This window comes from Euleptes europaea, chromosome 18 (genome assembly GCF_029931775.1).
Source record: "Euleptes europaea isolate rEulEur1 chromosome 18, rEulEur1.hap1, whole genome shotgun sequence".
Lineage (NCBI taxonomy): Eukaryota > Metazoa > Chordata > Lepidosauria > Squamata > Sphaerodactylidae > Euleptes > Euleptes europaea.
The window spans coordinates 23595267-23621971 of record NC_079329.1 but is presented as its reverse complement, the minus strand read 5'-3'; the positions used below and the strand labels follow the sequence as shown (position 1 = coordinate 23621971).

Here is a 26705-nt window from a genome sequence, read left to right as displayed (position 1 = left end):
CCCCTTCCCTTCCCCCCCCCGTTCTGTACCCTTTTTTAATAAAATTATTAAAAAACCAAAATGTGTATGGAGATAACAGATGAGGCACCAGAGCAGTTGCTGGGATCGGGATCCCCCACCATCAGTGGGTGCTTCCCTGGCACCACTCAGCTGACCTGAGTGGGGTGAAAGGATGGTGAATGGGGGGGGACATCATCATCAGCATCCCAACACTCCGATGTCACTCGCCATGTGCTCTAAAGTGATACCAGGGGATGCTGGGGACACTCTGGCATTTGGGCAAAACTCTATGATTAAACCACAGCGTTTTGCCCAAATGCCAGAGTGTCCCCTGGCAGTGCACTGATGTCACTTCCGGATGCACAGTGTGAGGGACGTTTTCATGTTGCTGGCGACAGCTCAGGCTTCAATGAGGCCTTGAGAATCATTACTAGGCTAAGCAAGTAACTGGCCAAGTGAGTTTTGGCACCCCCAAAGAGTGCCTTGCACATTGAAGAGAGACCTGTAGGTCTATTGGGGGTGGGGGGAGGAAGATCCAAAACTCACAGTGGAGTAATTCCGTTCTTCGCACTAGCTGAAAGCCATACGGAAGCAAGGAAAGAGCAAGAGCCCAGTAGCACCTTAAAGGCTAACAATATTTCGGGCAGGGTATGAGCTTTAGTGAGTCACAGCTCACTTCTTCAGATCCAGCTAGAATGTAGATCCATCTATCCTCAAGTAGAGAAGAGTGAATTAGGACACCCAGTGGCAATAGCGTGTAAATGTCAAAAGCAAGTAAATGACATTAGCAGGCATGATTGGATTAGGTGAGATATGCAGAGGGGTAGTAAGCATGGAGAAATCAGCATTGGTGACGAGACAGGGATCCCAGGTCCCTATTCTACCCAGGAGAGTAAATTGTCTTGAGCTTCATTATTAGTTGTAATTCAGCAGTCTCTCTTTCTAATCTCCCTTTGAAATCCCTTTGCAAGAGAATTGCTACTCTTAAATCAGCGACTGGTTTCCTTTTTGTGAATACCCTTAATCAAGTTGGATTTTAAGAAAATAAAAGGGTCAGAAAAGCCAGCAGGCAAAGACTTTTTCTGTCTTGTGTGGCATACCCCAATAACTCAATTTCAATTTTATTCAATTTTACGGTCCTTAGACCAAACATAAAATGTTTGCAAGTACATTGCCTTACCCAAACCGATAGTATAACCCAATCCTTTTTGGTTAAAACACTATACAAAATATTACTCTCTTTAAAAACTGGTCAGTGATGTAAAATTAAACAATCAATCCGCTCTACAGATTTCAGTTTCTATTTAGATTTCCTATAATTAAATACTGTTCTACAAAACCTGGCCACTAACTTTGTAACCTGAGAAAAAATCATCCTTAAGAAGGATGTTAACTCTAACAAATTCAGGATAACCAGTGCTGTCTCTTAAAAGAGGGCCAAGAATTTCTCCCTTTCCTCCCTTAGACTAACAGCACCTAAGAAGGGCATGATCAATGTTTCTGGTTCACCGCTGTTGCAGGGACAGAGCCTTTGTGAGAAGGTAGTCTTTTTGAATGTCCCTTCTAATGCTGCAGCGGGCATAGCCGAACATCAAGCTAAAGTAAATGCTCTCCTAGTGTGTGTGTAAAGTGCCTTTGAGTCACAGCCGACTTATGGCGACCCCTTTTTTTTGGGGGGTGAGTGTCATGGCAAGAGACTAACAGAGGTGGTTTGCCAGTGCCTTCCTCTGCACAGCAACCCTGGTCTTCCTTGGTGGTCTCCCATCCAAATACTAATCAGGGCTGACCCTGCTTAGCTTCTAAGATCTGATGAGATCAGGCTAGCCTGGGCCATCCAGGTCAGGGCGCTCTCCTAGTAGTACCCCGATAACTCTTACTGGCCTTCTCCCTGGTTTTGGTGTTATGTGTGCTTATTTGTTTTAATCGAATTACGTTGCATGGTATTTAAAATGCTGTTTTAATGTACAAATGTTTTCATGTGTGCCTCCTTGGGGGCCTGTTTTGTGAAAAGGTGGCATCCAAATATTTTAAATAAATAAAATTTAAATAAGGACAGGAGGTTGCTGGGCTGATTTTTTTTAAAAGTCCTTGGTGGCAGTATATAACTCACTGTAACACCCAACACAACTTTCTCCTCCTCAGGAAGAGTAAAGGGCCGATTCCTTCATATCCAGGCAAGGATCGCTGCCAGATTACCCAGCTGAGCCAGGTCTCTGTTTGCTAAGTGACTCACCTCGTCCGATGACTGTGATAGCGTGTGGTAGGGGTAGGAACATTTGGTCTCGGGGGGCGCCGTGCTCACGGTCTTGGGACTGCTGCTAGGGGGAGTGGAGTCGTCGCTTAGGGTGGATTCCTGTCGAGGAAGCAGTCATTGAGAAGTTGCAATCATTGGGAAGGTTTTTTAAAATATATTTATTGAATAGGTACTGGGGCTCATCTCTGGCTGGGAATCATTTGCCTTCAGGGTTTCTGACCCTGGCTGGCTTTGCCGTCCACTTATTATAAGGAACTATTCCTTAATTAGTACACATGAACACATGAAGCTGCCTTATACCTGATCAGATCCTTGGTCCATCAAATTCAGCAGACCCCAAGAATCTACGCAGACCCCAATAATCCTTGGTCCATCAAATTCAGCAGACCCCAATAATCTAGGCAGACCGGCAGCGGCTTTCCAGGGTCTCAGGCAGAGGTCTCCTACACCACCTACTTGCCTGGTTCCTTTAACTGGAGATGCCGGGGTTTGAACCTGGGACCTTCTGCATGCCAAGAAGATACTCTACCACTGAGCCACAGCCCCTCCCTGTAATAACATGTCATGCTCTTTTATAAGTGTAATCTAAGTGGACTCTACGGTATTATGCCCCGTTGAAGTCCCTCCCCAAACCCCACAGGCTCCACCCCCAAAATCTCCAGGTGCTTCCTGGCTCGGAGTTGGCAACCCCAAGGATTGGGCTGAAAGTAACCTTAGGGGTAATTTGCTTTCAGTTAACGACTCATGTGGTTTAGGAAACCACAAGGGAAGTAGAAATGGTCAGAATCAAGGTACAGTCAGGAGATCAGATTTTAGAGCTTGAGGAATCTATTCTGGATATTTCAAGCCACCTTTCTACAATAAAGGACTTGAGGTGAGTATAGAATAATGTTTTAGCACAGTGGGAAGAGTTGTTGAACTCCTTCCCCCTACCCCATTTCCTTAGGGCTGCCAACCTCCAGGTGGTTGTAAGAAAGTAACAGCAAAACGCCAAAAGCCAGAAACCAATCCAATATTCAGGTATAACCTATAGGATATTGAACAATTATTAATATTTAATATCATATCCATCAGTGTTCCTGAGGAATATTTCCTATAATCGAAACAGGTGATAATACCGGATCATTGTAGTACCGATTATCTACATACAGACGACTGGAACCACACTTGTCTTACTGCAGATGCCTTACAAGTCTTCACTACTTGCCATCATTATGGAGCATATACAATATTCTTGTTGAATTTTGGGCCATTGGCTCTATTGGGCCATTGGGCTATGTGTGTCCTTCCCCCTTGTGGAATTGTTGTTCAGTTTATGTAGACCATTTCGTTATGTTTTGCGCTACATGCGTATGCACGTTTGACAAACCTTGAATATTACTTTCTTACAATCCCCTTGTACAGCAAGCTAACTTGTCTTTGTCTTAACCTCCAGGTGGTGGCTGGAGATCTCCTGCTATTGCAACTGATCTCCAGGTGACAGAGATCACTTCCCCTGGAGAAAATGGCCACTTTGGCAATTGGACTCTATGACATTGAATCCCCTCTCCTAATCCCGCCCTCCTCAGGCTCCACCCCCCAAATCTCCAGGTATTTCCCAACCCGGAGCTGGCAATCCTACATTTCCCCAATAAAGATGCCTCCTCCCGTACTATACTGTGCCTGTCTTTTAGACTGCAGCAGCTGGGAGGGGGGGACTTTCAATGAGAGAAATCCCTTTTCTTAGTCCTTGCCCCAACCACCTGTGAGGCAGATTTCTTGTGGCTGAAGGCCTCGTTCTTGGGAGAAGAAGAGGGCGAGGCCGTACTGCCCGAGGAAGCAGAGCCTTTCCCACTATCTGTGAACCACGAGAAAGGCATGAAAGGGGACACTGAGGGACGGCTGGAGCCCTCCACCAGTTCTCTGAAAAAGAGGGAAAGAAAACAGCGACAATGAGATTAGTGAACTGATTATGGGACACGACGTACATGCAGCTAGCAAGCTCCTAGTTCATATGGACATCACATCTAGGGTTCCCACTTTTAAATGGGTAGCTGTCTCTTTAATATCAGTTTGATCTACAGCAAATACAGGCTTCCCAATATTGTCTAGGAAAGTGCCAGGAAATTTAGGAGCAATGCCTGGAGAGAGCAGAGTTTGGGGTTAGTGTGATGTCACCGCTGGGTGACGCTCTTGGCGGCCTCACTTAATCTCTATGGTCTTTACCACAGAGTCTAGGGGAAATTCCTGGAGGGAATGAAGATATCATTTTTCTCCCTTTCCTCAGTTCCTTGAGAATGGGAAATTTGGGCTGGGGGGATGGTAATTTCCCACCCAGATTGGATAAATGGGAGGTGTAAGCAAATATCAGTTAATTTTATTTACCTCCAAACCCTGAAAAGCTTCAGCTGCCCATTTGCATGCACTAACCCTCTATTAAAGGGGCAGGACTTCTCCCCCTACAAACCAGTTGGCAATCCTATGACCATCTGAACAGGGCTGTATTTTTGGTGCAATCCTATGCAGAGTTTCTCCAGGCGAAGCTCATTGTTTTACATGGACTTAGACTGGTGTTACTCTGCATAGGATTGCATTTTTAAAAATCTGTCTGTGGTCTGTAGATTCAAATGTGATGTGGTGGGTGGGGTCCTCTTTTAAGCTTTCCTTTCATCATATCGGGAAGTGGGAAAAAGCAGCCACTCTGTCTGTGTGCAGGGCCTTGAGGGAGAGGCTTGCCTGCTTCCATCTCATCACTTAGCTTGAGGTGGGGGAGATTTTAATCTGAAATAAAAGCTTTGATTCATTAATCTACCATTTAAATAGATTAAAGCTTGACATCCTGGGGTGGGTTGGGAAATCCTGTCTTCCCTGATCTATGTTTCCATAGGGTAAAAAAAAAGGGGGGGAATTTATTAAAACAGGATGGTTTGCAATATTTATATAACAACCACACAAGATTTGATTCTTTCCTTTTGAGCTCAGAAATAACATGTCATATGCAAAACAGCCACAAGGTATATATTACAATACAACTGGGAAATCAATTTCAGCTGCCTACACTTCTAGAGCTGTATATTTTAGGGCAAACCCAGGCAACCAACATTATTGAGGTTCAAAAACAAGAAATGTCATTTAAGATCAGCTCAGATAACAGGATGCAAGGTTTTATGTTCTCCACAACACTTCACCATGCTGGAAGTTCAAACAAAACAAGACAAAAGAGAGGGGAGAAAAAAGAGAGAGTTCTTATCAAAACTTTAAGGCCTTGTGTCAACCCTCTGCATGGAACGCCAGGCAGATCTGGCTATATAAAATGGTGCTGGATGAAACTGGTTATCAGGTTAGATCTCTGGTAGAAGCAGAAGAGTTGGTTTTTATATGCCGATTTTCTCTACCACTTAAGGGAGACTCAAACCGGCTTACAATCGCCTTCCCTTCCCCTCCCCACAACAGACACCCCGTGAGGTAGGTGGGGCTGAGAGAGAGTGACTTGCCCAAGGTCACCCAGCTGGCTTCATGTGAAGGAGTGAGGAAACAAATCCAGTTCACCAGATTAGCCTCCGCCGCTCATGTGGAGGAGTGGGGAATCAAACCTGGTTCTCCAGATCAGACTCTACCGCTCCAAACCACTGCTCTTAACCACTACACCATGCTGGCTCTGATAGGGATATGTACCTGATAAAAAAGTATTTTTTTAGATTTGGGTTTTGGGATGGACATAAATACTGACCTTTGGGTCCCCCAATACTATTTTGGTATTCCAAGTTTTAATTTTTTTGGGAGGGGGAGGATTCAGAAATTTTTCAGGTCCATTATTCCCCATGGAGACTTTTTCTGGGCGGCTGTTTTTCAATCAAATGAGACCAAAATTGCAGGAAACCTAGTCCTGCCTGTCCACTAAAGAACCCTCCAAGTTTCGAGTAGATTGGATCAAGGGGTCTAATTCTACAGGCCACAAACCAGGTTCCCCTAATGATCCTGCTTGTCTCCATTGTTTCTTATGAGGGGGAAAAAAACCCATGCTTTCCTCCAGGGTAAAGAAGCCAATAGACAAAAACACATGAGCAAGCAACTACTGGTCAAAAGCCTCCCAATGCAAACTGAAACAACAAGTCCAACAGAACCAGTGTGAAAACGGAGAATCCCAGCTGATCTGCAAACCAATGCAGAGACACAACCAATGTCATACCAGAGAATCCGAAGGCAAATCGGCTAAACGTCTGCCTGTTCTCGCAGAAGAAGAAAACAGAGGGAGGGTGATGTCATAGAGGTGTCGATGTCCCTTCCAGTCATTGCCTCTGCAACACTCTAGCAATTTCCCAACCTCTATGGCCTCCACCATATTGCATGACGCTCCCCTTTCCCAGGCCCCACTACTCTATGCTCCCGAGATTACCAGGAGCATTTGGTGTCCCCATTAGTAAGTCAAGCAGGATAGAAATACAGAAGTGAATAAATGGCAACCATCATTTTACTTTTTGCTTCTTCATTTCACAACCAGCCTGTTTTCAGCCAGCACAATCCTATTAAGTTGGTAACTGTATCCCCTGCGTTCCATTCTTAAAACACTGCAAACTGTAGGCTGGGGCGGGGGGTGATTCATCAGACCTTAAAACTTCCTTTTCTCCTTTCCCCCTCTCCCCTTATTATTATTATTATTTTTCTTTGCACTGGACATCCAGCCTGATTCTGGAGAACTCAATAGCTTGCTTGCTGTTTTGTGATATTTGCGTTGATCTTAATAAATTTTGAAAAAAGTATGTCATGAGTTCTGGGATTTTTCGGTGGACCAACACAGCTATTTCTTGTTAGCCAGGAGAGTGTATTAAGAACTTCTGCTAGTAGGCTGCTCATTTAGCTGAAAGACCCCTCCACTAATGTCCCCCACCCATGTGGTCATCTAGTTTTCATTTGAGAAGGAGCTGTTCATAAATGTCTTGGGCAAGACATAAAGGGGAAATCAGTGGCAGAGAGAGAGAGAGGTGGATTGAAGGACCTGAAATCCTGGCTCTAGCCCTGTTCAGTCATTACCATTTTGGTGATCTGGTTGTATGTAAGGGAAGACTGTACTATGTACAATGCTCTCAATATACACAGTCACCGATTTGTGTGAAAACGGGGCTCCGACTTACCCGCAGAGCCCAAGGTTGCTGGGCTGGGCTGTGGCGGGTGCAAGCGAACCGCCCCCCCCCCCCGCTCCGAGGGCGGGCGGCCGCTGAACAGGGGGAGCCCGGGGCTTCTGGCCGGCGCGGGCTCCTCCACTCCTCAGGCAGCTGGATGGGGGAAAGTGGCGTCGTACCATGCGCTGCTTTTGCAGCTGCGTGCCTGCCCGCCCGTCATTGGAGGGAGCCAGTTTGAACGAGCCAATCAGGCTCGGGCTCCCAACGGGGGGGGGGAAGAGCTGGCTTCTGAGCAGCCGGACCTGAGTTTTCACTCAGGTCCGGCTTCCCGGCATTTAAAGAGGCCGCGCTCAGGGCAGCCCTCAGTCGGCTTCCAATTGTCCCTCCCACCCATCGCTGTATCATACTATTTGAGGTTTGTTTAATTTGTTCTTGCTCTTTCGTCACAACTTTGTGCGGTTTGGCATGGGGGCCGGATCCAGTTTGGGGGGGAAACTGGCCTGCGTGCCTTTTTCCCCAACAGGGAGGATCCCAATAAGGGATTTTGGGGGAGGCCGGAAGGGGACAGGCCAAGATGGAAGGCTGCCATGAACAACCCGGCGGGGGCTGTCAGGGGGCATGCCTTGCCATGTGCTGTCAAATGGCCTCCTTCCAAGTGGCGGGGGACCACACAGCTGGCTGCCGCCCTCGTGTGTCCCAGGAACTGCCATCTCAAAAGTGGCCCAGCATGGCTGGGTATTTTCATCGGCCTGCAATGGTGGCAGGCCGATGGTAGGATAACGCTCCCATGCCATGCCAATGCCTTGCTGCTGCAAACAATAAAGTTGTGCCATTCCTCCAAGCTGGTTGTATGTCATCTTTGGGTCACTCTGCTGGGGTATGGCTGGGTTCTCACTCTTAATGGGCCGGGTCCCGCTAGAGCGCCCCACACAATTAGACACTAGCCCGGCAAACCCGTGTATTTTCCAACTTCAGTACATGTGAATATGTGCCCATCAAAAAATCTGGATTTTTGATTGCATGTACTCAAACTGGAAAAATATGCATGTTGTCTTGTTCACATAAAACAGCAACCACACATGTCAAGAGGATCATGGACAACATGATTGCCCCTTACATGTGGTTGGATCCCCAAAATTGCAACAACTGAACAGGGCTTTTGTTACCTATGAAAAGAATGCAGAAATCCTGGCTTAATTCTAGTTTAATCTTGGCTCATTCCATGGCATTGCTCTCCCCAACTACTCAGCAAACCCAACGAAACCTGGATTTGTTGAGTCACACTAGCATATGAGTGTTTATCTGCAAACTGAATCCTGGTTTCATACACTAACACACTTCTCAAACAGAAAAAGGGGTTACTCAGCAATAACTGATATGAACAAAGGGGCCCCAGCCAATTGTGTAATGGGCACAGAGAAATAAGCTGCCAAACAAAGGATGATAAAAAATGTTCTTGTGTCTTTAACATTGTGAATCCATCAAAGGTACATGTATCAAATCCTCAAGGAGACTTACATAAAAAACAAGCCTCCCACAAACGGGAGACCTACACAAATATACAAATTGTATTAACAATTCAAACTACAGACAAGGGATACAATGTTATAATAATCATGGGAAAGTAAAATGGGAAAGACAACGGAAGGCACTATCTTCTCATTTCCTACGTCTTCATCGAGTCTGTCCTCAAACACAATGTTTTACAAACAGCACTCTGTTATAAAGGCATAAAGGTAAATTACCACTGGGAGAATTCTGAGGACATTCAAATTGCTTACCTGTTGCCCATAGATAGCCGATTGCCCCCTTTCTCTTTCCTGCTTTTCCCAGAAGATGCTCTTCGGAGAGTTACTCTGAAGGTGAGAAAGCACAAGTTAGGAAACACAACACACAGTTCCTTGGGGTGGATCCAGATCTGCTATGGGGACTGTCCCTTTTAAGTTCCCCGCCGGGAAGTGAATTCCCAGGGGCACAGGGCCAATTGTGTATTGGGACTGAAGCACATGTGGAGAGAGTAATCATGCCTTCCCCCGCTCACCATGTACTATGTCTGTAGTATGTACAGAAAGACTGCAGACAGTAAGGAGATGGAAATAATCTACTTGACAGTTTACTGACAGCTGTAGTCACATGACTGTAAGAAAGATGTAGTCAGAACTGGCCTGGACAGGTACAAAATGATGGCTCAGCAACTGTAGTTGATTTGTTAAAAGACTGGGCAGAATTGTATATAGCTGTACAAAGATTGTATGTATTAGCTCTGTTAGTAATAGAGTGTCTGGCGAAGCACTTTGTCGGAGAAAGCCAGAACTTGCTTGTATGTATTTTTTTCACCTGTAAATAAACGTAGATAGCACTGATTCAAAGTGTGCTGACTCTGCTGTCCTCACTTGAGCCTGGGGTGCCAGCAAAACCTAAACTACAGACGCTGTCATTTGCCAATCTGAAATGGCCCGGGGGGGGGGGAAGGGGAGACACTGCTCACCTCATTGTGGAATCCATCATGTACCCCATCAGTAAACAAGGAGCTCCCAAAGGGGCAAATAACAGCCCCCTGGGGACATTTCAGGTGAAGAAAACATCCTCGTGGGGAGGCCAAAGACCTTTCTCCTTTCAAGTTCTGGTCTCAATCTGAATTGGGCCCTGCACACCCGGGAATTGAGCTCCCAATGCCGAACTTGGAAGCACATGTGGATCTTAGGGTTGCCAACCTCCAGGTGGTAGTAGTAGTGGTAGTAGTAGTACTTGTGCATATTTCTCTCAGTTCAACCTCCAGGTGGTGGCTGAAGATCTCCTGCTATTATAATTTCTCTCCAGCCGATAGAGATCAGTTCATCTGGAGAAAATGGCCGCTTTGGCAATTGGACTCTATGGCATTGAAGTCCCTCCCCTCTCCAAACCCCACCCTCCTCAGGCTCCGCCCCCCAAATCTCCAGGTATTTCCCAGCCCGGAGCTGGCAACCCTATGTGGATCATACAGGTCTGGGAAAGAGCTGGGGAAAACATAACCTGCAGTTGAGCCCCAAGATGGCCATGGACTGAACTCTGGGGAAACGAGGAGAATTAATCCAGTTTTCTCCCTGCTATACTCTTTTTATAATATATCCAACTTCAGGGACTCACCCTAAATCCAGAAATTTCCTCCTGGTTTTCTTGTCAAGTCCAATAGTGGGGCTGGCAGGCTCTGGAGGACTCGTATCCCGGCAGTCATCTGGGGGGTTGGGGGGGGACAAACAAACAAAAATAAGATTCATACCAAAAATCTACCACTGTGCCATGGCCCACCCACATGACCACAGGCATGAGAACAGCCGCCTCCGCTTCTAACAGCGCTTCCTTCCCATCTCACAGGAGTGGGGCGTGGTTCTGTAGAGGAAAAATACTTTGCACATACTCAGGGGCACCATCGATTTCCACTCATGTCCCACAGAGACGATCTGAAGTTGGAAACAAGTGCTAATGCTAAAAATCCTGGATGAAAATCAAGCCTTGGAAACCAAAAGTGTAGAAGGCAGCTATATTTATTTATTTATTTATTGACAACCTAGGCCCCGCCTTTCTCCCCAGTGGAGGCCCGAGGGGGCTTACACCGTTCTCTTCTCCATTTTATCCTCACAACAGCCGTGTGAGGTAGGCTAGGCTGAGAGTGTGTGATTGACTCAAGGTCAAATTTAGGGCCTGAGTTTGAAATCCAGTTTATGAAGTACCCATTAAATTTTTTGAATGGGACCCTTCTGGGGCAGCCACACTGTTCTACTATCATTTTAAAAATCCATGTGGGGAATAGGTCTGCACACAAATATGTGCTGACAGCTGCTCCCTGTGTGCATGCACATGTATGCACACATGCAGAGCAGATACGGCGATAGGGCAACCCACATGTCCTCCATGAATAACTCTACAGGGGCCTTTATCAAGGTCAGCAATGTCTGCTCCTACTGGCAGCAGTTTTGCAGGGTCTCGGGTAGAGGCTTTCCCACTGCCTCCTACCTGATCCTTTTTTTTTTTAAGTGTCCATGCTGGAGATTGAATCTGGGACCTTCTGTGTGCAGAGGAGTTGATCTCCCACTGTGCCATGGCCACACCACATCACAGGCATGAGAACAGCTGCATCAGCTCCTAACACAACTAATAAAAGCATGGAAAAATCCCAGCTGCTTCCGCATATGGTTCAATCTGCAGAGAGTTTACAGATGGTGCCTGCAGACACCTTTCCTGCTGCTCACCAGTGTTTTTAGGAAATAGGTGGGGCGTGCGGGGCTTGGGCCCAGCAAAGCTTCTGACTGGGCACTGGAGATTTGATTGCTAGGACAGGTTGTTTGGCAGCAGGATACCAACAATTTTATTTCTTAACAGACATCCAACAGGTTCCTTCTCAGGATACATGGTATCCTGAGAAGGAACCTGTTGGAAGACTGTTAGGAAGACTGTTAAGAAATAAAATTGTTGGTATCCTGGGAAGGAACCTTATGAAGGATTCTTGGATGTGGATTCTTTAATATGAAATAAGAGACGGGATATAAGGTTGGTGAAGTGGAACTGATGAAAAACTGAAACAGCCATCTTCCTCTTCACTTTTGATCCCCTGCTTTGGGACTGAGTAATACTTACCTGGAATCCACACCTGAAAGAAGAAGAAAACCTTGAATTGGTATCTGTTGGACTTTTTGTCTGTCTTTAGGATAGTGAATTTTGGAAACCTTGAAATATTGTGACTTTGTGTCTTTATGCTTAAGAAACAGGACTTATTGTATGCGTTTGTCAATGTTATTGTATAATGCAGTCTGTTGTTTAGCTATACTTTGTATGGTTGATCTGTGTTAGATTTGGAGTAACCTCCAGGTGGTGGCAGGAAATCTCCTGCTATTACAACTGACCTCCAGCTGATAGAAATCAGTCCACTCGGAGAAAATGGCAGCTTTGGCAATTGGACTCTATGGCATTGAAGTCCCTCCCCTCTCTGAACCCTGCCTCCTTAGGCTCCGTCCCAAAAACCTCGTGCCGGTGGCGAAGAGGGACCTGGCAACCCTAGATCCCCTGGTCTAATCCATGCTAAGATTGGTGGCTTGGTCATGGCCTCCCTTGCCCCAAACATCCCGAGCTCTTGGTTACCTTCACTGTGCCTCTCTCTGCGTGCATAGATGGGCGAGCTATCGGAACTGGGGCAGGACTTGGGGGAGGAGCTGGTGGGGGTGCCCCCTAAGGCTTCCTGGGAGGAGGTGTTGGTCAGGGGCCGGTAACGGATGAGGGGCGATGAGAGGTGTTCCTCCTGGTCAGTTGTCCTCCGGACGGTCGCGGTGTCAAAGGAGAACTCCGTGCCGCGAGCGAACGGCGAGGTACCGGAGAGTGGAGAGGAGACCTGGAGAGAGCCGTGGAGGGGGGACCTCAGGCGCTGGAGAGGGCTCCCGTAGCCATCGCCCACCTGCAGAGGGGAACAGAACATAGGGAGCTCTGACCCAGGTGCCCCCTGATCCTTGCACAGAGATAAAAACTTGATTTTTAAATTACTTTTTAATTTAAATTTTTAATTTATTCCTTTTGTAATTAAAAAAATTCTGAGCTTCACTTTTTTCTTTTTGAATTTTTTTCATTATTTCATTTGAAAATTCTGAGCTTTGCTTTTTTGCTTTTTTTTCCTTTAATTTTTTAATTTTTTTTGAACTTCACTTTTTTCTTTTTGAATTTTTTCGTTTTTTATTTAAAAATTCTGAGCTTCACTTTTTTCTTTTTTGAAATGTTTTTTTTTTGCCAGATTAAAATTTAAAACAAATAGAAACATTTTAAACGTACACTTAAAATTGAACCGAGGGCTCTTCATCTTTAAACGTATCGAGTGAAAGGATGCTCTTTTTGGGCAAGTGAAGTGCTACAGTGGGGGGTATCTTTTTTGAGGTCAAGCATTATAAATGTGGTGTGTGTGTGTTAAGTGCCATCAAGTCGCTTCCGACTCATGGCTACCCTATGAATGAAAGTCCTCCAAAATGTCCCATCTTTGACAGCCTTGCTCAGATCTTGCACATTGAAGGCTGTGGCTTCCTTTGTTGAATTAATCCATCTCTTGTTGGGTCTTCCTCTTTTCCGGCTGCCCTCAACCTTTCCTAGCATGACTATCTTTTCCAGTGATTCTTGTCGTCTCATGACATGACCAAAATACGATAGCCTCAGTTTAGTCATTTTAGCTTCTAGGGTCAGTTCAGGCTTGATTTGATCTATAACCCACTGATTTGTTTTTTTGGCAGTCCATGGAATCCGTGGTACAGTATGGCTTATTGTTATTAGGGTGTACTGGGGTCAGTCTAGGGTCCTCAGTTCTGGGTTGGGAAATACCTGGATATTTGGGGCGTGGAGTCTGAGGTGGGTGGGATTTAGAGAGGGGAGGGACTTCAACGCCATAGAGTCCAATTGCCATAGCAGCCATTTTCTCCAGGGAAACTGATTTCTAGCGCCTGGAGATCAGTTGTAATAGCGGGAGATCTCCATCCACTACCTGGAGGTTGGCAACCTTAGGTCAAGCCCTGACCAGGATGGCCCAGACTAGCCTCACCTCATCAGATCTCAGAGGCTAAGCAAGGTCGGCCCTGATTAGTACTTGGATGGGAGACCACCAAGGAATACCAGGGTTGCTGTGCAGAGGAAGGCAATGGCAAAACACCTTTATTCATCTCTTGACTTGAAAACTATACTGGGTTGCCATAAGCCGACTGCAATTTGGCAGCACTCTAGACACACACACACACACACACACACACACACACACACACACACACACTGGGGTCAGGGGCTGGCAAAGTCATCACAGGTACTAGGATTGAGACCCTGACTCCATGTGATGCTGTCTGGTATATCACTAGGAGGTAGGATTGCCAGATCCCCCCTCTCCTTTGGCGGGAGGTTTTTGGGGCAGAGCTGAGGCAAAGATCGCATGTGTGTGCGGTCGTGCCAATGCGATTGAGGCACTTCTGGTTTACACCCAGAATTGCCGCATCGCAAGGGGCCTTTTACCACTCAAACTGGGAGTCTGAGTGGTAAAAGGCCCGTTGTGATGCGGTGGTTCTGGGTATAAAGCAGAAGTGATGTGGTGTGGCGTGGGTGCATGCGTGCATGCTTGCCCGCTGACCCTCAACTTGTCAGCGGGCAGCCGGGTGGATTGGTGGGGGTTTTGCCTGCCACCACCGGGCACTTGGCAACCCTACTAGGAGGATCCTCCTCTGTGCCTACCACGCCATAGAGTTGCCTCTCAAAAGCTGTCCTTTCCTCTAGGGAAGCCAACCTCTGTAGTTTGTAGATCGGTTGGAATTCCGGGAGAACTCCAGACCTCAATGAACTCTATGGCATTGTACTCTGCTGAAGTGTGTGTGTGTGTTAAGTGCCGTCAAGTTGCTTCCGACTCATGGAGACCCTATGAATGAAAGTCCTTCAAAATGTCCCATCTTTGACATCCTTGCTCAGATCTTGCAAATTGAAGGCTGTGGCTTCCTTTATTGAGTCAATCCATCTTTTGTTGGGTCTTCCTGTTTTCCGGCTGCCCTCCACTTTTCCTAGCATGACTGTCTTTTCCAGTGACTCTTGTCGTCTCATGACGTGACCAAAATACGATAGCCTCAGTTTAGTCATTTTAGCTTCTAGGGTCAGTTCAGCTTGATTTGATCTATAACCCACTGATTGGTTTTTTTGGCAGTCCACGGAATCCGTAACCCTCTCCTCCAACACCACATTTCAAAGGAATCTATTTTCTTCCTATCAGCTTTCTTCACTGTCCAGCTTTCACACCCATACATAGTAATAGGGAATACGATGGCATGAATTCATCTAGTCTTGGTGGCCAGTGACACATCCTTAAACTTCAAAATCTTTTCTTCCTGCTGAAGTCCCTCCTCCAAAACCCACCCTCCCCAGGCTCCACCCCCAAATCTCCAAATATTTCCTTGCCCGCAGCTGGCAACTGACATATCACTTGAGTGATCCATGGAAGGGGGGGGGGGGGCTCCAAGCACTGACCTTCTTCTCCAAGATGTCCTCTCCTTCTGTGGAGCTGACGCTGTCTCTCAAGCGGGACCGGGAGGGCCGCTGCCGCCTGCCCTTGCCGGAGAGCTGGGCTCGGGCCTTCTGCAAGCTGCTGTCCAGCCTCTGGGTCTCTGGAATCACATCATTAAAATCTGGGAGTGAAAGAGAGAAACGGGAGTGGGGGGCAGAGAAGGGCAGAGGGATGGCGGGCAAGAGGGAGGGCACAACAGCGGCAAGGAGATGGAGGAGCCGGCGGCAGCAAGGAGAACCAGGAGGGAGGGGAGGAGAAGAAGCGGGGCATGCGACGAGAGACAACATAAAGCAGATAATGCGGGAAGCAAGGAGAATGAGCGGTTAAAATTAAACCCCCGGAGGAGGGTCATGGAGGCGGAAGGGAGGGGATGATGAAATGAGGGGTTAGAAAGGGAGGAGACACAGAGAAAGTGTTCAGAGAAGAGAGGTACACGTTGACATTCTGCATCACCCTTTTAAAAAATGTGATAAGAGAGTGGATGTGATTCCCACCTCCTGGCCCCAAATACGGTTGCCAGATGCCCGGTAATGGCAGGCAATTGCCCGGCAATTAATGGGGCTGCCCACCATACCTCAGCTGGCTGGCGGGCAGAAGCAGGCCAGCTGAAGGGGGTGCACAGTGCAATAACGTCACTTCCAGGTTTACCCCAGAAGTGACGGGGACGCTCTAGCATATTCCTCCAAAAACTCTATGGTCTCCACTGAGTTTTTGGAGGAATGTGCTAGAGCGTCCCCGTCACTTCCACGTTCCCCCCCACCCATCCCCACCACAACGAAGCTCCCAGTGGCAAGGGGGGACCTGGCAACCCTAGCCCCAAATAAGCACAGTAGACCTGTGAGTCCATTCAGCAAAGTCCACAGCCTTCCTAGGTTTGCCATGTGCCTCCTGGCAGTGGGCAATCTTCCATCCTTGTTAATTTGAAAAGTGGGAGGGGGAAAGGGAGGGCATGGCATCAATGGTGACGCTGTAGGAATTTCCCCTGTTCTCTATGGCCATTACCACAGAGATTAGGGTAAATTCCTAGAGATTACCCGGAAGTGACATCACTTTCTCCTGAAATCCTAGGCACCACTTCCCAAATCTCCTGGAGCCCTCCTCCAGTTTAAGGAGCTTTTCTCCCATAGGAAGGGCTTTTCCACAAGAGGAAGAGCCACTGACATTGGCGGAAGCCTCCTTATATGGAAGGAAGGCTTCAACCTTTGCTGAGCAACATGGTAGGATGCAGTTTTCGAGTCATATTATGGCTACTGTCACTGGGTGACCACCACAATTTGTTCCAAGCGGTGTATTTGTCCATGCGGCAGGCCGTTTGCACGGATCAGCTCCCTGACAGACTTGGCTACATCCTCCACAAAACTACAAATGTTTCCCCATCCTTCAGCTCTTCCAAGGTGTGAGGAGAAAACCGCCCACAGATTAAGCTCCCGCTCACAACAGCTTGCCGTGGGGACACATGAAGGCTTTGTTTTCCCCATTTATGGTGTTTGAGGTTATGGGTTTGTGAGTTTATCTTGTCATGTAAGCTTCCTCAAGTGCGTGGGGAAGCATGACAGTAATATTTTAGAAAAAGAACTAACCGTACACATAATTTCTGAGTGACATGAAGATTTGTGAAGCTTCGTCTGTGAAGTGTCTACCCTGCCTACCCACCCGTTCCGAGAAAGTTTGGAGACATTCAGATTTTGAGAAAACAAAAACCCTGATATCAGCGGTTGAAACATGCCTGTTTTTAATTGATGACATGAGCGAATAAAGCTCAAGGGACTAAACTCTCTCACAAGGCATCTGTCAGATCATTGACACATTAGTTGTCAAATGTTCTCAAACGCTGTCTGGTTCAAATATGGTCAAATACTAGAGGCTACACAAACAAACAACATGCTAATTCACGCCAGGCCATAGATGCTTAACTTTCACACACAAACCTTTTTGGTTTCCATTCTAAACCATGCATTTCCTCCTCACACACAGATGCACAAATCCGCACCACTCTCTGGATTAAACCAGCGTCTGTTTTCATGCTTCAAGTGAAAGCATACTTGAGTAGGGTTGCCAACCTCCAGGTACTATCTAGAGGTCTCCTGCTATTACAACATCTCCAGCCGATAGAGATCAGTCCCCCTGGAGAAAATGGGAGCTTTGGCAATTGGACTCTATGGCATTGAAGTCCCACCCCTCCCCAAACCCCACCCTCCTCAGGCTCCACCCACAAAACCTTCAGGTATTTCCCAACCCAGAGCTGGCATCCCTATCCACAGTACATATTGAATCTGTGCTCTCTCTTTTTTAAGGATGGGGGAAACGAAGCCTGAAAGGACTAGAGGGTGGAGCTCAGAATGTGGATTTTCTCCTAATGAGAGTTCTCCTTTCACTGTCCTCTTGTGTCCCCCCCAGGTGAACCCCACAGTAATATTGTCCAAGACATGTGGCTAGAGGTGACAATAGCAAGCCAGAGAATGAGTTCTGGAAGAGTGATGGTGATTGGACTCTATGGCATTGAAGTCCCTCCCCTCCCCAAACCCCACCCTCACCAGGCTCCGCCCCAAAAACCTTCCCGCCAGTAGTGAAGAGGGACCTGGCAACCCTATACATGAGACCAACAGTGCAATCCAAAATAGGGTTATACTAGGGCTGCCAACCTCCAGGCGGGACCTGGAGATCTCCCACTACTACTGTTGATCTCCAGACAACAGAGATCAGTTCCCCTGAATAAAATGGCTGCTTTGGAGGGTGGGATATGGCATTGTACCCTGATGAGGTCCCTGTCCTCCCCAGGCTCCTTGCCCAAAATCGCCAGTATTTCCCATCCCAAAGCTGGCAACCCTAGCTTATACCTTTCTTATCCTATTGATTTCAATGGATATAGAAGGGTGTGACTCTGCTTAGGACGGCACTGTAAATGTGGGTAATAAAACCACGTTTCAGATCCTGGCTTCAGAGCCCGAATACAGGGACCCCAACTAATTACAGATGGGGAGGCTGCATTCAGACAATCACACTAACTCTATTTTGTTTAATTAAAGTTTTAATTAAAGAGGTGGATTGACTCAATAAAGGAAGCCACAGCCTTCAATTTGCAAGATCTGAGCAAGGCTGTCAAAGATAGGACATTCTGGAGGACTTTCATTCATAGGGTCGCCATGAGTCGGAAGCGACTTGATGGCACTTAACACACACACACAAAGTTTTAAACCCTTTACTTGTTTAGAGATTTATAACACACTTTTTCTCCCCAGTGGGGACCCCAAGTAGCTTACCATGTTGTTCTTCCCTCCTCCATTTTATCCTCACAACCACCCTGCGAGGCTGAACAACAGTGACTAAGGTTGTCAACTGGCCAGGGGGAGAAAAGTGGTGTCCCTTTCATAGAGGTTTAATGAGTAGAAATGGACAGTGGAAGCTTTTCATGACACTAAGTTAAATAACACCCTCTGACCGCTGCTTACCAACCAAGCTATTAAAGGGACAGCTAGAGGGACTCATTGAAAAAGTTGGCAACCTGATGAGCGACAGGCTCAAGGTCGCCTAGCAAGCTTCGTCAGCAGATACTGTCTATCATTGCACCACACAGACACACACTCTCTCTTTCTCTTTCTCTCTCTCTCTCTGTCACACACACATTTTGTTCTCCCTCTTCCTCCCTCTCTCTTTTTTTTGGTCATGCTCCTGCAAAGATACATTTTAAATTATGGAGGGCAGAGGGTCCTGTAAATTTATATGGAGGCTATAGCAAGCTCCGAGTTGGGAAATACCTGGAGATTTTAGGGGTGGAGCCTGAGGAGGGAGGGGTTTGGGGGGGGACTTCAATGCCACAGAGTCCAATTGCCAAAGCTGCCATTTTCTCCAGGGGAACTGATCTCTGTGGCCTGGGAATCAGTTGTAATAGCAGGAGATCTCCAGCCACCACCTGGAGGTTGGCAACCCTAGTGCTATGTACGTATGGGTGTGTGAGTTAGAGAGTGCATGTACAGCCACGGGCAAGAGTCTCCCGGGTGCTGAAAGTCAGCCACTGCTTAATTGACTATACGGAAGAGCCAAGAGAGGGACAGGGAAAACATCAATATGGAAGGGCATGAAATATTACAAGGCCCGTTTGGCAAATTCGGCACCAGGGATGTATGTGCACGCACACACACACACAGATGTAAAACACTAGAAAGGACTCCAGTTAGCACATAAGGAAATAAATACACAGACCCATTCAACTCGTATATAATCAGCAATAAAATCATTTCAACGCAACTTTAAAGAAACTGCTATTGCCAGATATTTTGCAACGCATCTAGTTATTTCCAGGTCAGAGTCTGCTAGCAATAGTGATACCGCCCGTGGCTCAACAGGAAGCCAATATCTAGATAAAACAGGAGCAATCCAAATAGCCCTGGGTGCAATCCACTGATCACAGAATAGGTGATCTGTTATCTCTGTTACCCTTGATACGCAACCACAGAAGCGATCTGAGAATGGAATCTTATCCAATCGCCCCCTCAGTTCTGCTGTCGGCAGGACATTTAATCTGGCGTGCATAAAAGCGTGCCTATGACTAGGGATTGTGAGGAACTTCAAATATGAAGGGAGGGCAATTGGAGGAGAAATTCCTAGCGCAAAAGTCGAGCCCGCTCTCCTTGCCCGACTCAGTGTCCTAGCTCGGTCAAGGTCAACCACCCTCATATTAATCAACTTCAGCGCTTCCTGGATACCCATATTCCTGAGGATTGTAAGGCACACTGGAAAGGAGAAATGTGGGGATTTGGGCAGCTTGATGCCAGGCAGGCCTTCCCTACACACACACACACACACACACACACATGCACACACGTCAGGTGTAAGTGGTGATGAAAAGAAGAACTCTGCACATGCTCAGAGATCGATCAGTCTGTCACATTGTAACCCCACTTTTCCTCTGGGAGGTCAGGGCAGTGCGGCCTCCTTCATTTTATCTCCGCAACTCTGTGAGGAAGTTGCACTGAGAGAGAGGCACAGGGAGAGACTGGATAAAGGCTGCCCAGAATGATTCATGGCAGGGTAGGTAATTGAAGCACAGGCCTCTCCAATACAGCTGCAGCACACCGGCTCTATACCTATACCATCTCAAATTTCTATCCTATCCGTCCTTTAAAAAAAAACCAACAACAACTCAGGGCAGCATATACAATTCCCCCTTTCTCCTTTCATTCTCACAACAATATTGCAAAATAGGTTAGGTGAAGACAGAGTGCCCCAAGGCGCAGAGGGGTAAGCTGCAGTATTGCAGTCAAAAGCTCTGCTCACGTCCTGAGTTCGATCTCGACGGGAGTCGGTTTCAGGTAGCCAGCTCAAGGTCGACTCAACCTTCCATCCCTCCGAGGTCGGTCAAATGAGTACCCAGCTTGCTGGGGGTAAAGGGAAGATGACTGGGGAAGGCACTGGCAAATCACCTCATAAACAAAGTCTGCCTAGAAAACGTCATGATGTGATGTCACCCCATGGGTCAGTAATGACCTGGCGCTTGCACAGGAGGGGAATACTTTTACCTTTAAGACGGAGTGAGTAGCCCGAGTGTATACAGTAAGCTTCATGGCTGAGTAAGGATTTGAACCCAGGTCTCCCCAAGTCCTTGTCTTACATTCTAATCACTATAACACACTTCTAAAAAAAAAAAAATTCATTGCAACCTCTTTTTTTTGGCCATCAAGTCACAGCCAACTTACGACGACCCTGTAAGGTTTTCAAAGCAAGAGACGTTCAGAGATGGTTGGCCACTGCCTGCCTCTGCATAGCGACCCTGGACTTCCTTAGTGGTCTCTCATCCAAATATCAACCAGGGCCCACCCTGCTAATCTTCATCTGATGAGATTGGGCTAGCCTGGGCTATCTGGGTCAGGCACCCCCCAACCTCACAGGTGCAAAATCCCCGGCATCTCCAGTTAAAGGGACCAGGCAGGTAGGTGATGTGAAAGACCCCTGCCTGAGACCCTGGAGAGTTGCTGCTGGTCTGAGTAGACAATACTGACTTTGATGGACCAAGGGTCTGATTCAGTATATGGCAGCTTCATGTGTTCATGTGGCAGCTTTGCAGAATGGACTCAGTGGCATCACAGCCCTGCCAAGTTCCTTCCCTTCACCCAAGTCCACCGGCGGGAGGCTTTTGGGGCGGAGCCTAAGGAGGGAGGGGTTTGGGGAGGGTCTTCAATGCCATAGAGTCCAATTTGCCAAAGCGGCCCTTTTCTCCAGGCGAACTGATCTCTATCAGCTGGAGATCAGTTGTAATAGCAGGAGATCTCCAGCTGGTACCTGGAGGTTGGCAACCCTACTTGGTACCGCATCCTTCCTTGGTATCTCCAAGAATTCCCAAAGACAAAGCTGGCAACCCTAGCCATTGACTATTCTAGGAAGAATCTGCTGTTTCTGGACAAACAGGTCTAAGAATAGATTCAAAGCAGATGTCATTTGCTCCGTCTGGATCCGCTGTGAACAGAAGGAGAAAAAAAGCTGGGCCCCGGAACCTGGATCACTACACCCAACTTGCTACAACAGTGATTGAATCTGACAAGGAAGGGAAAACATTGCACAAAAGCTGAGTCAGCCCTTCTAGGTGGGCGCTGTGTGCAGAGCAAGGGGAAATGTTCTTGAATGAGCATGCATGTGTGTGAGGGAGATTGCATTGCACACAGTTCTAAATTGGACTTCTGGCTAGGGTTGCCAGGTTCCCTCTGGCCACCAGCAGGGGGAGGGGAGGTAGGGTTGCCAGATCCAGGTTGGGAAACTCCTGGAGATTTGGGGCTGGAGCCTGGGGAGGATAGGGACCTCAGTGGTGTACAGGGCCATAGTCCATAGTCCATCCTCTAAGCACCCATTTTCTCAAGTAAAACTGAGCTCTGTAGTCTGGAGATGAGCTGCCATTCTGGGGGATCCCCAGGTCCCACCTGGAGGCTGGCATCTCTATTTGATGCTATTCGATTCAATGGGGAGGGAAATGAGAGGATGTGGGCACTTTCTGCAGACTGAGATCTAAAGAGTACTGGAACGGGACGGGTATGGAGGGGGCCACCAGCCTGGCATTGGCTACAAAGGATCCCAAAATCCTAGTATAACTTTTTTGAGCTGGTTGAGAGGCTAATTTAATCCTAACTCAGATTTTTTACAAGTCTAAAGTCTTTTAAGGAGCCCCGTGGCACAGAGTGGTCAGCTGCAGTACTGCAGTCCTAGCTCTGCTCATGACCTGAGTTCGATCCCAACAGAAGTCGGTTTCAGGTAGCCGCTCAAGGTTGACTCAGCCCTCCATCCTTCCGAGGATGGTAAAATGAGTACCCGGCTTGCTGGGGGTAAAGGGAAGATGTCTGGGGAAGGCACTGGCAAACCACCCCGTAAACAAAGTCTGCCTAGTAAACGTCGGGATGTGATGTCACCCCATGCGTCAATAATGACCTGGTGCTTACACAGGGACCTTTACCTTTTTAAGGTCTTTTAAGCATGGCTGCTTCACTCACCATCTCCCCTGTGATAACTTTGGGTCTTTGTTCTGATTATGCATGTTATTTCCGACCGGTAGAGGTCACCTCGCTCTCCCCCTGCCTTTCCCTGCATTTTCAGGGACCTGTTTTATCTCGAATTTGAAAACGTGGGCAAAGCACAGGGAAAGGCAGGTGGGTAGAGTGAGGCGGCCTCTGACGGTCAAAAACGGCATGCATAGTCCAAACAAAGACCCGAAGTTGTCGGTGAGTGAAACAGCCATGTGTAAAAGACCTAAGAAACAAACTCCACATAATACTTTTTATGAGGGCCAACCCAAATAACTCCAAATATCGGACAAGATTTCGAGCTCATCAGAACTCTCCATCAGGCTGAAGTTCTGATGAGCTTGAAAGCTCGAACAATGTTTTGGGTCATTCAGGTTGGCCATCATAAAAGGCACAGCATGGATTTCATTTCTGGATTTGACATGGGCAGTTCCGGCTGTCAACAACTTTTTAAAACACACGGCTGCCTGAGTAAATGCAAAAATGCCGGACTCCTGAGTGGCTAACGGCCCGTTCCATGCATTCAGGCCCTATTACAAATTGATATTGTATTGGCAATTTTATTGTTGCTGCTGCTGTGCATAATTGAAGCTTGCGTTTCCCAGACCATTCTGAGCTATTTGTAGATTCCATTTGCATTTTCCAATGTGAAGCCAAATTCAATCTGTAAGTGAGCCTCCAATACATTTTTTAATGGAAAGTCATTTAAGGGGTGGGGGGCTTGGAGAGATAGTAAGAAAAAGAAGGAGGGAGGTCTGCGTAACCCTTTCTCCTCTCTATTCCAAATTACTCCCATCCTCAGCTGTACTCTTGCAAGAAACCACAAGCAAGTTAGTTCCCCAATGTATGATTCATTCATTTTCCTTCTCATTGCATCATCTGCACCATTTTGTGATTTAAAAAAAAAACACCTAAAAATGGTTTTAATTCCCTGAATTTCCTTTCTCTTTCTGTACAGCTCCAGTCAGGAATTCTCACTTGGGGAGGGGCAATGGCTCAGTGGTAGAGCATCTGCTTAGCATGCAGAAGGTGCCAGGTTCAATCCCTGGCATCTCCAGTTAAAGGAACTAGGCAAGTGGGTGATGTGAAAGACCCCTGCCTGAGACCCTGGTGAGCTGAGGGGAGGGGCTGTGGCTCAGTGGTAAAGCATTTGCTCGGCATGCAGAAGGTCCCAGGTTCAATCCCCAGCATCTCCAGTTAAAGGGACCAGGCAAGTAAGTGATGTGAAAGACCTCTCCCTGCGACCCTGGAGAGCCGCTGCCCGTCTGAGTAGACAATACTGACTTCGATGGACTAAGGGTCTGATTCAGTATAAGGCAGCTTCAGGTATTCATGTGTTCTCCAGGCTTGTTGAAGCACTGAACAAATTGGGTTATTTCCTAATCATCACACCACTTCCTGGAACATTTGCTTACATTTATTTCTTCTAAACAAAAGAAATATATATTTTTAGAAATTGTCTGCCACCCCCATGCTATGCCAGAGTGTGTATCTAGCCAGATTTTTAACATATTTTATGGGATCGGCTCTTTTATTTATCTGATCCATTTTTTTTAAATCTCACTCTTCCTCCAAGGTGTTTCACGTGTTCCCCTTTTCCTCTGTATCTCCACAGGAACCCTGTGAGGTCAGATTAGGTTGTGAGTGCGTGATTTGCTTTCAGCCCTCTAACCACTACGCCACACCATACCAGCTTTCCATCTGTTTGTGGAGAATGGACAGGACATGATGCAATCGGCATGGGAAACAGACAGGGGAGTATCACACAAAGGGAAAACGGTGCTGGGTCATGCTTTGATCTTGTGCAGAAAGGCCCCAGGTGGTTTGGATTAAAAGCAAGACACATCCCTCCCCCTCCCCCCCATAAAAAACCCTAGACAGCAAGCATGGCTAGAATGGCCTCTTCCCCCCCTCCCCCCGCCTCTCCATCTCCACCCTCGAACAAGCTTGCCAACTCAAAAGGACAGAAATGGAAAATGCCCAGCAGGCAGCGGGCACCATGCCAACCATTTCAAAATCTGTACTGAGCAAAACACATGGCCAAGGTGGTGGTGGTGGTGGTTGTTGTTGTTGTTGTTGTGTGTGTGTGTGTATGTCTTACCCAAGTAAGTGTATGTCTTACCCAATGTGGAGACAATTCATACCTGTGTATGTCCATGTGATATTTAGGGGAGGGGCTATGGCTCAGTGGCAGAGCATCTGCTTGGTATGCAGAAGGTCCCTGGTTCAATCCCCAGAATCTTGAATTCTGGATGGCACTAAAATAAGCCTTTGTAAAGAAGGCTAACAGATAGAAGCCCTTTGTGAATTAGTTCACAAATGCTCAGTTTACATGTAAGGTCGGACTGTGTTTTGTACTTCCTGAATGTGGGCCACTCCACTAACTGCGGTTAGTTATGGTTCATCACAGCAAAACCTCAAATCATGGTTTATTATCTCCAGGTAGTCTGAGCTGTGTTTTTGCATGATGTATCCTAGCGTAGGACAGCTTGTTTGCTGGTACCACCCTCTCTGGCCACAGAGCAAAGGTAATGAAACCGGCTTTTGCCCAGGCTTACCATGAACGGAGAGACTGCGAGTCCAATCCTGGTTTCACAAACAAACCATTGCAAAAGTTAACCATGGTTTCACGGCGAAGTCTGAAATGAGCCAGTGCCTCTGAGCATGTACAGAATGTATCCTTCCCCACATGCAAATATCTGAGATTGGGCATTTCCAAACCAAGGAGGGTGGCTTGAGAAATGTTTGGTCTTTTCTTTCTGGAAATCAGGAGAGTCCAAGGAGAGGCGCAAATGCTTCTGCTTAGGGGACAGCCATGGGGTGGGGTGAGGATGGGAGGCCAGAAAGGCAAATGGAGCTTACCAAAAACCTCATCTGCATCTTGGAGTTTGGAGGAAGACATCATGGAGCAATCTGGAAAGAGAGAGAGAAAAGCAAAAGAAACGGGAGTCAACCAGACCCAAGTCAGGAGGGCAGAATAATTCCTGAACCCCTTCCCAGAGACTCCTCAGCCACTCCTCTGTTTCAAGGCAGCCAAAGCCAAATCCTGATTTATTTATTTACTTACTTATTTACATTTATACTCCACCTTTCTTCCAGTGGGGGCCCAAAGCGGCTTACATCACTCTCCTCTATTTTAACCTCCCAACAACCTTGTGAGGTAGGCCAGGCTGAGAGAGAGAGCTTCCATGGCAGAGTGGGGATTCAGACCTGGGTCTCCCAGGTGCTGATTTGGCACTCGAACCAATACACCACATCATTGTGAAGGACTTATTTATAAATCTTATTTTAGGGGACAGGAAGAACAGCCGGGAGCTGGCAAGCCTTGAGCTCCTGCAAATCCGTTCTTAAGGATTTATTCAGTCCAGGATTTTGTCCAGATCCAGCACTTCAGATGAGATCTGAGTAGCACGGAGCAGAGGGGAACGATTGCTTCTCACGACTTGGCTGGAATGTTTCTATTAGAAACGCAGCCTTTAAATTGTGGTTTAAATTGGGTTTAAATTGTGGGCGGAAAGGCTGGATATTAGGAAAATTGTTTTTACAGTAGGAGTCGTTCGACAGCTACCTAGGGAGGTGGCGAGCTCCCCATCACTGGCAGTCTCTAAGACAGTGGTTCTCAACCTTTTTCGAGTCGCGACCCCCTTTTACAATTGCCAAGTAACATGTGACCCTTGTCACATTTGCATAAATTTGCATAAATTTGCATAAATGACATTTTCAATAGGATAAAGAAAACACATTTGGTTTTTTTGGCAGTCCAGGGTATCCATATATATAATTACTTTAAATTTTAAAGTTTAAAACAAACA

General features: G+C 47.0%; 1 protein-coding gene across 1 annotated transcript in view; it reads right to left on the bottom strand.

Annotated features, from left to right (window-relative positions):
• SAMD14 (sterile alpha motif domain containing 14) overlaps positions 1–25807 on the bottom strand; it is a 28471-nt gene extending 2664 nt beyond the window's left edge. The window contains exons 1-7 of the mRNA XM_056864762.1: positions 25756–25807; positions 15355–15512; positions 12469–12778; positions 10480–10567; positions 9135–9209; positions 3997–4156; positions 2234–2353 (exon numbers count right to left, since the gene is read on the bottom strand). Of these exons, the coding sequence (XP_056720740.1) occupies positions 2234–2353; positions 3997–4156; positions 9135–9209; positions 10480–10567; positions 12469–12778; positions 15355–15512; positions 25756–25798 (954 nt within the window). The 5' untranslated portion in view covers positions 25799–25807. The remainder of the gene's footprint in view (positions 1–2233; positions 2354–3996; positions 4157–9134; positions 9210–10479; positions 10568–12468; positions 12779–15354; positions 15513–25755) is intronic.
• Positions 25808–26705: the final 898 nt, after the last annotated feature.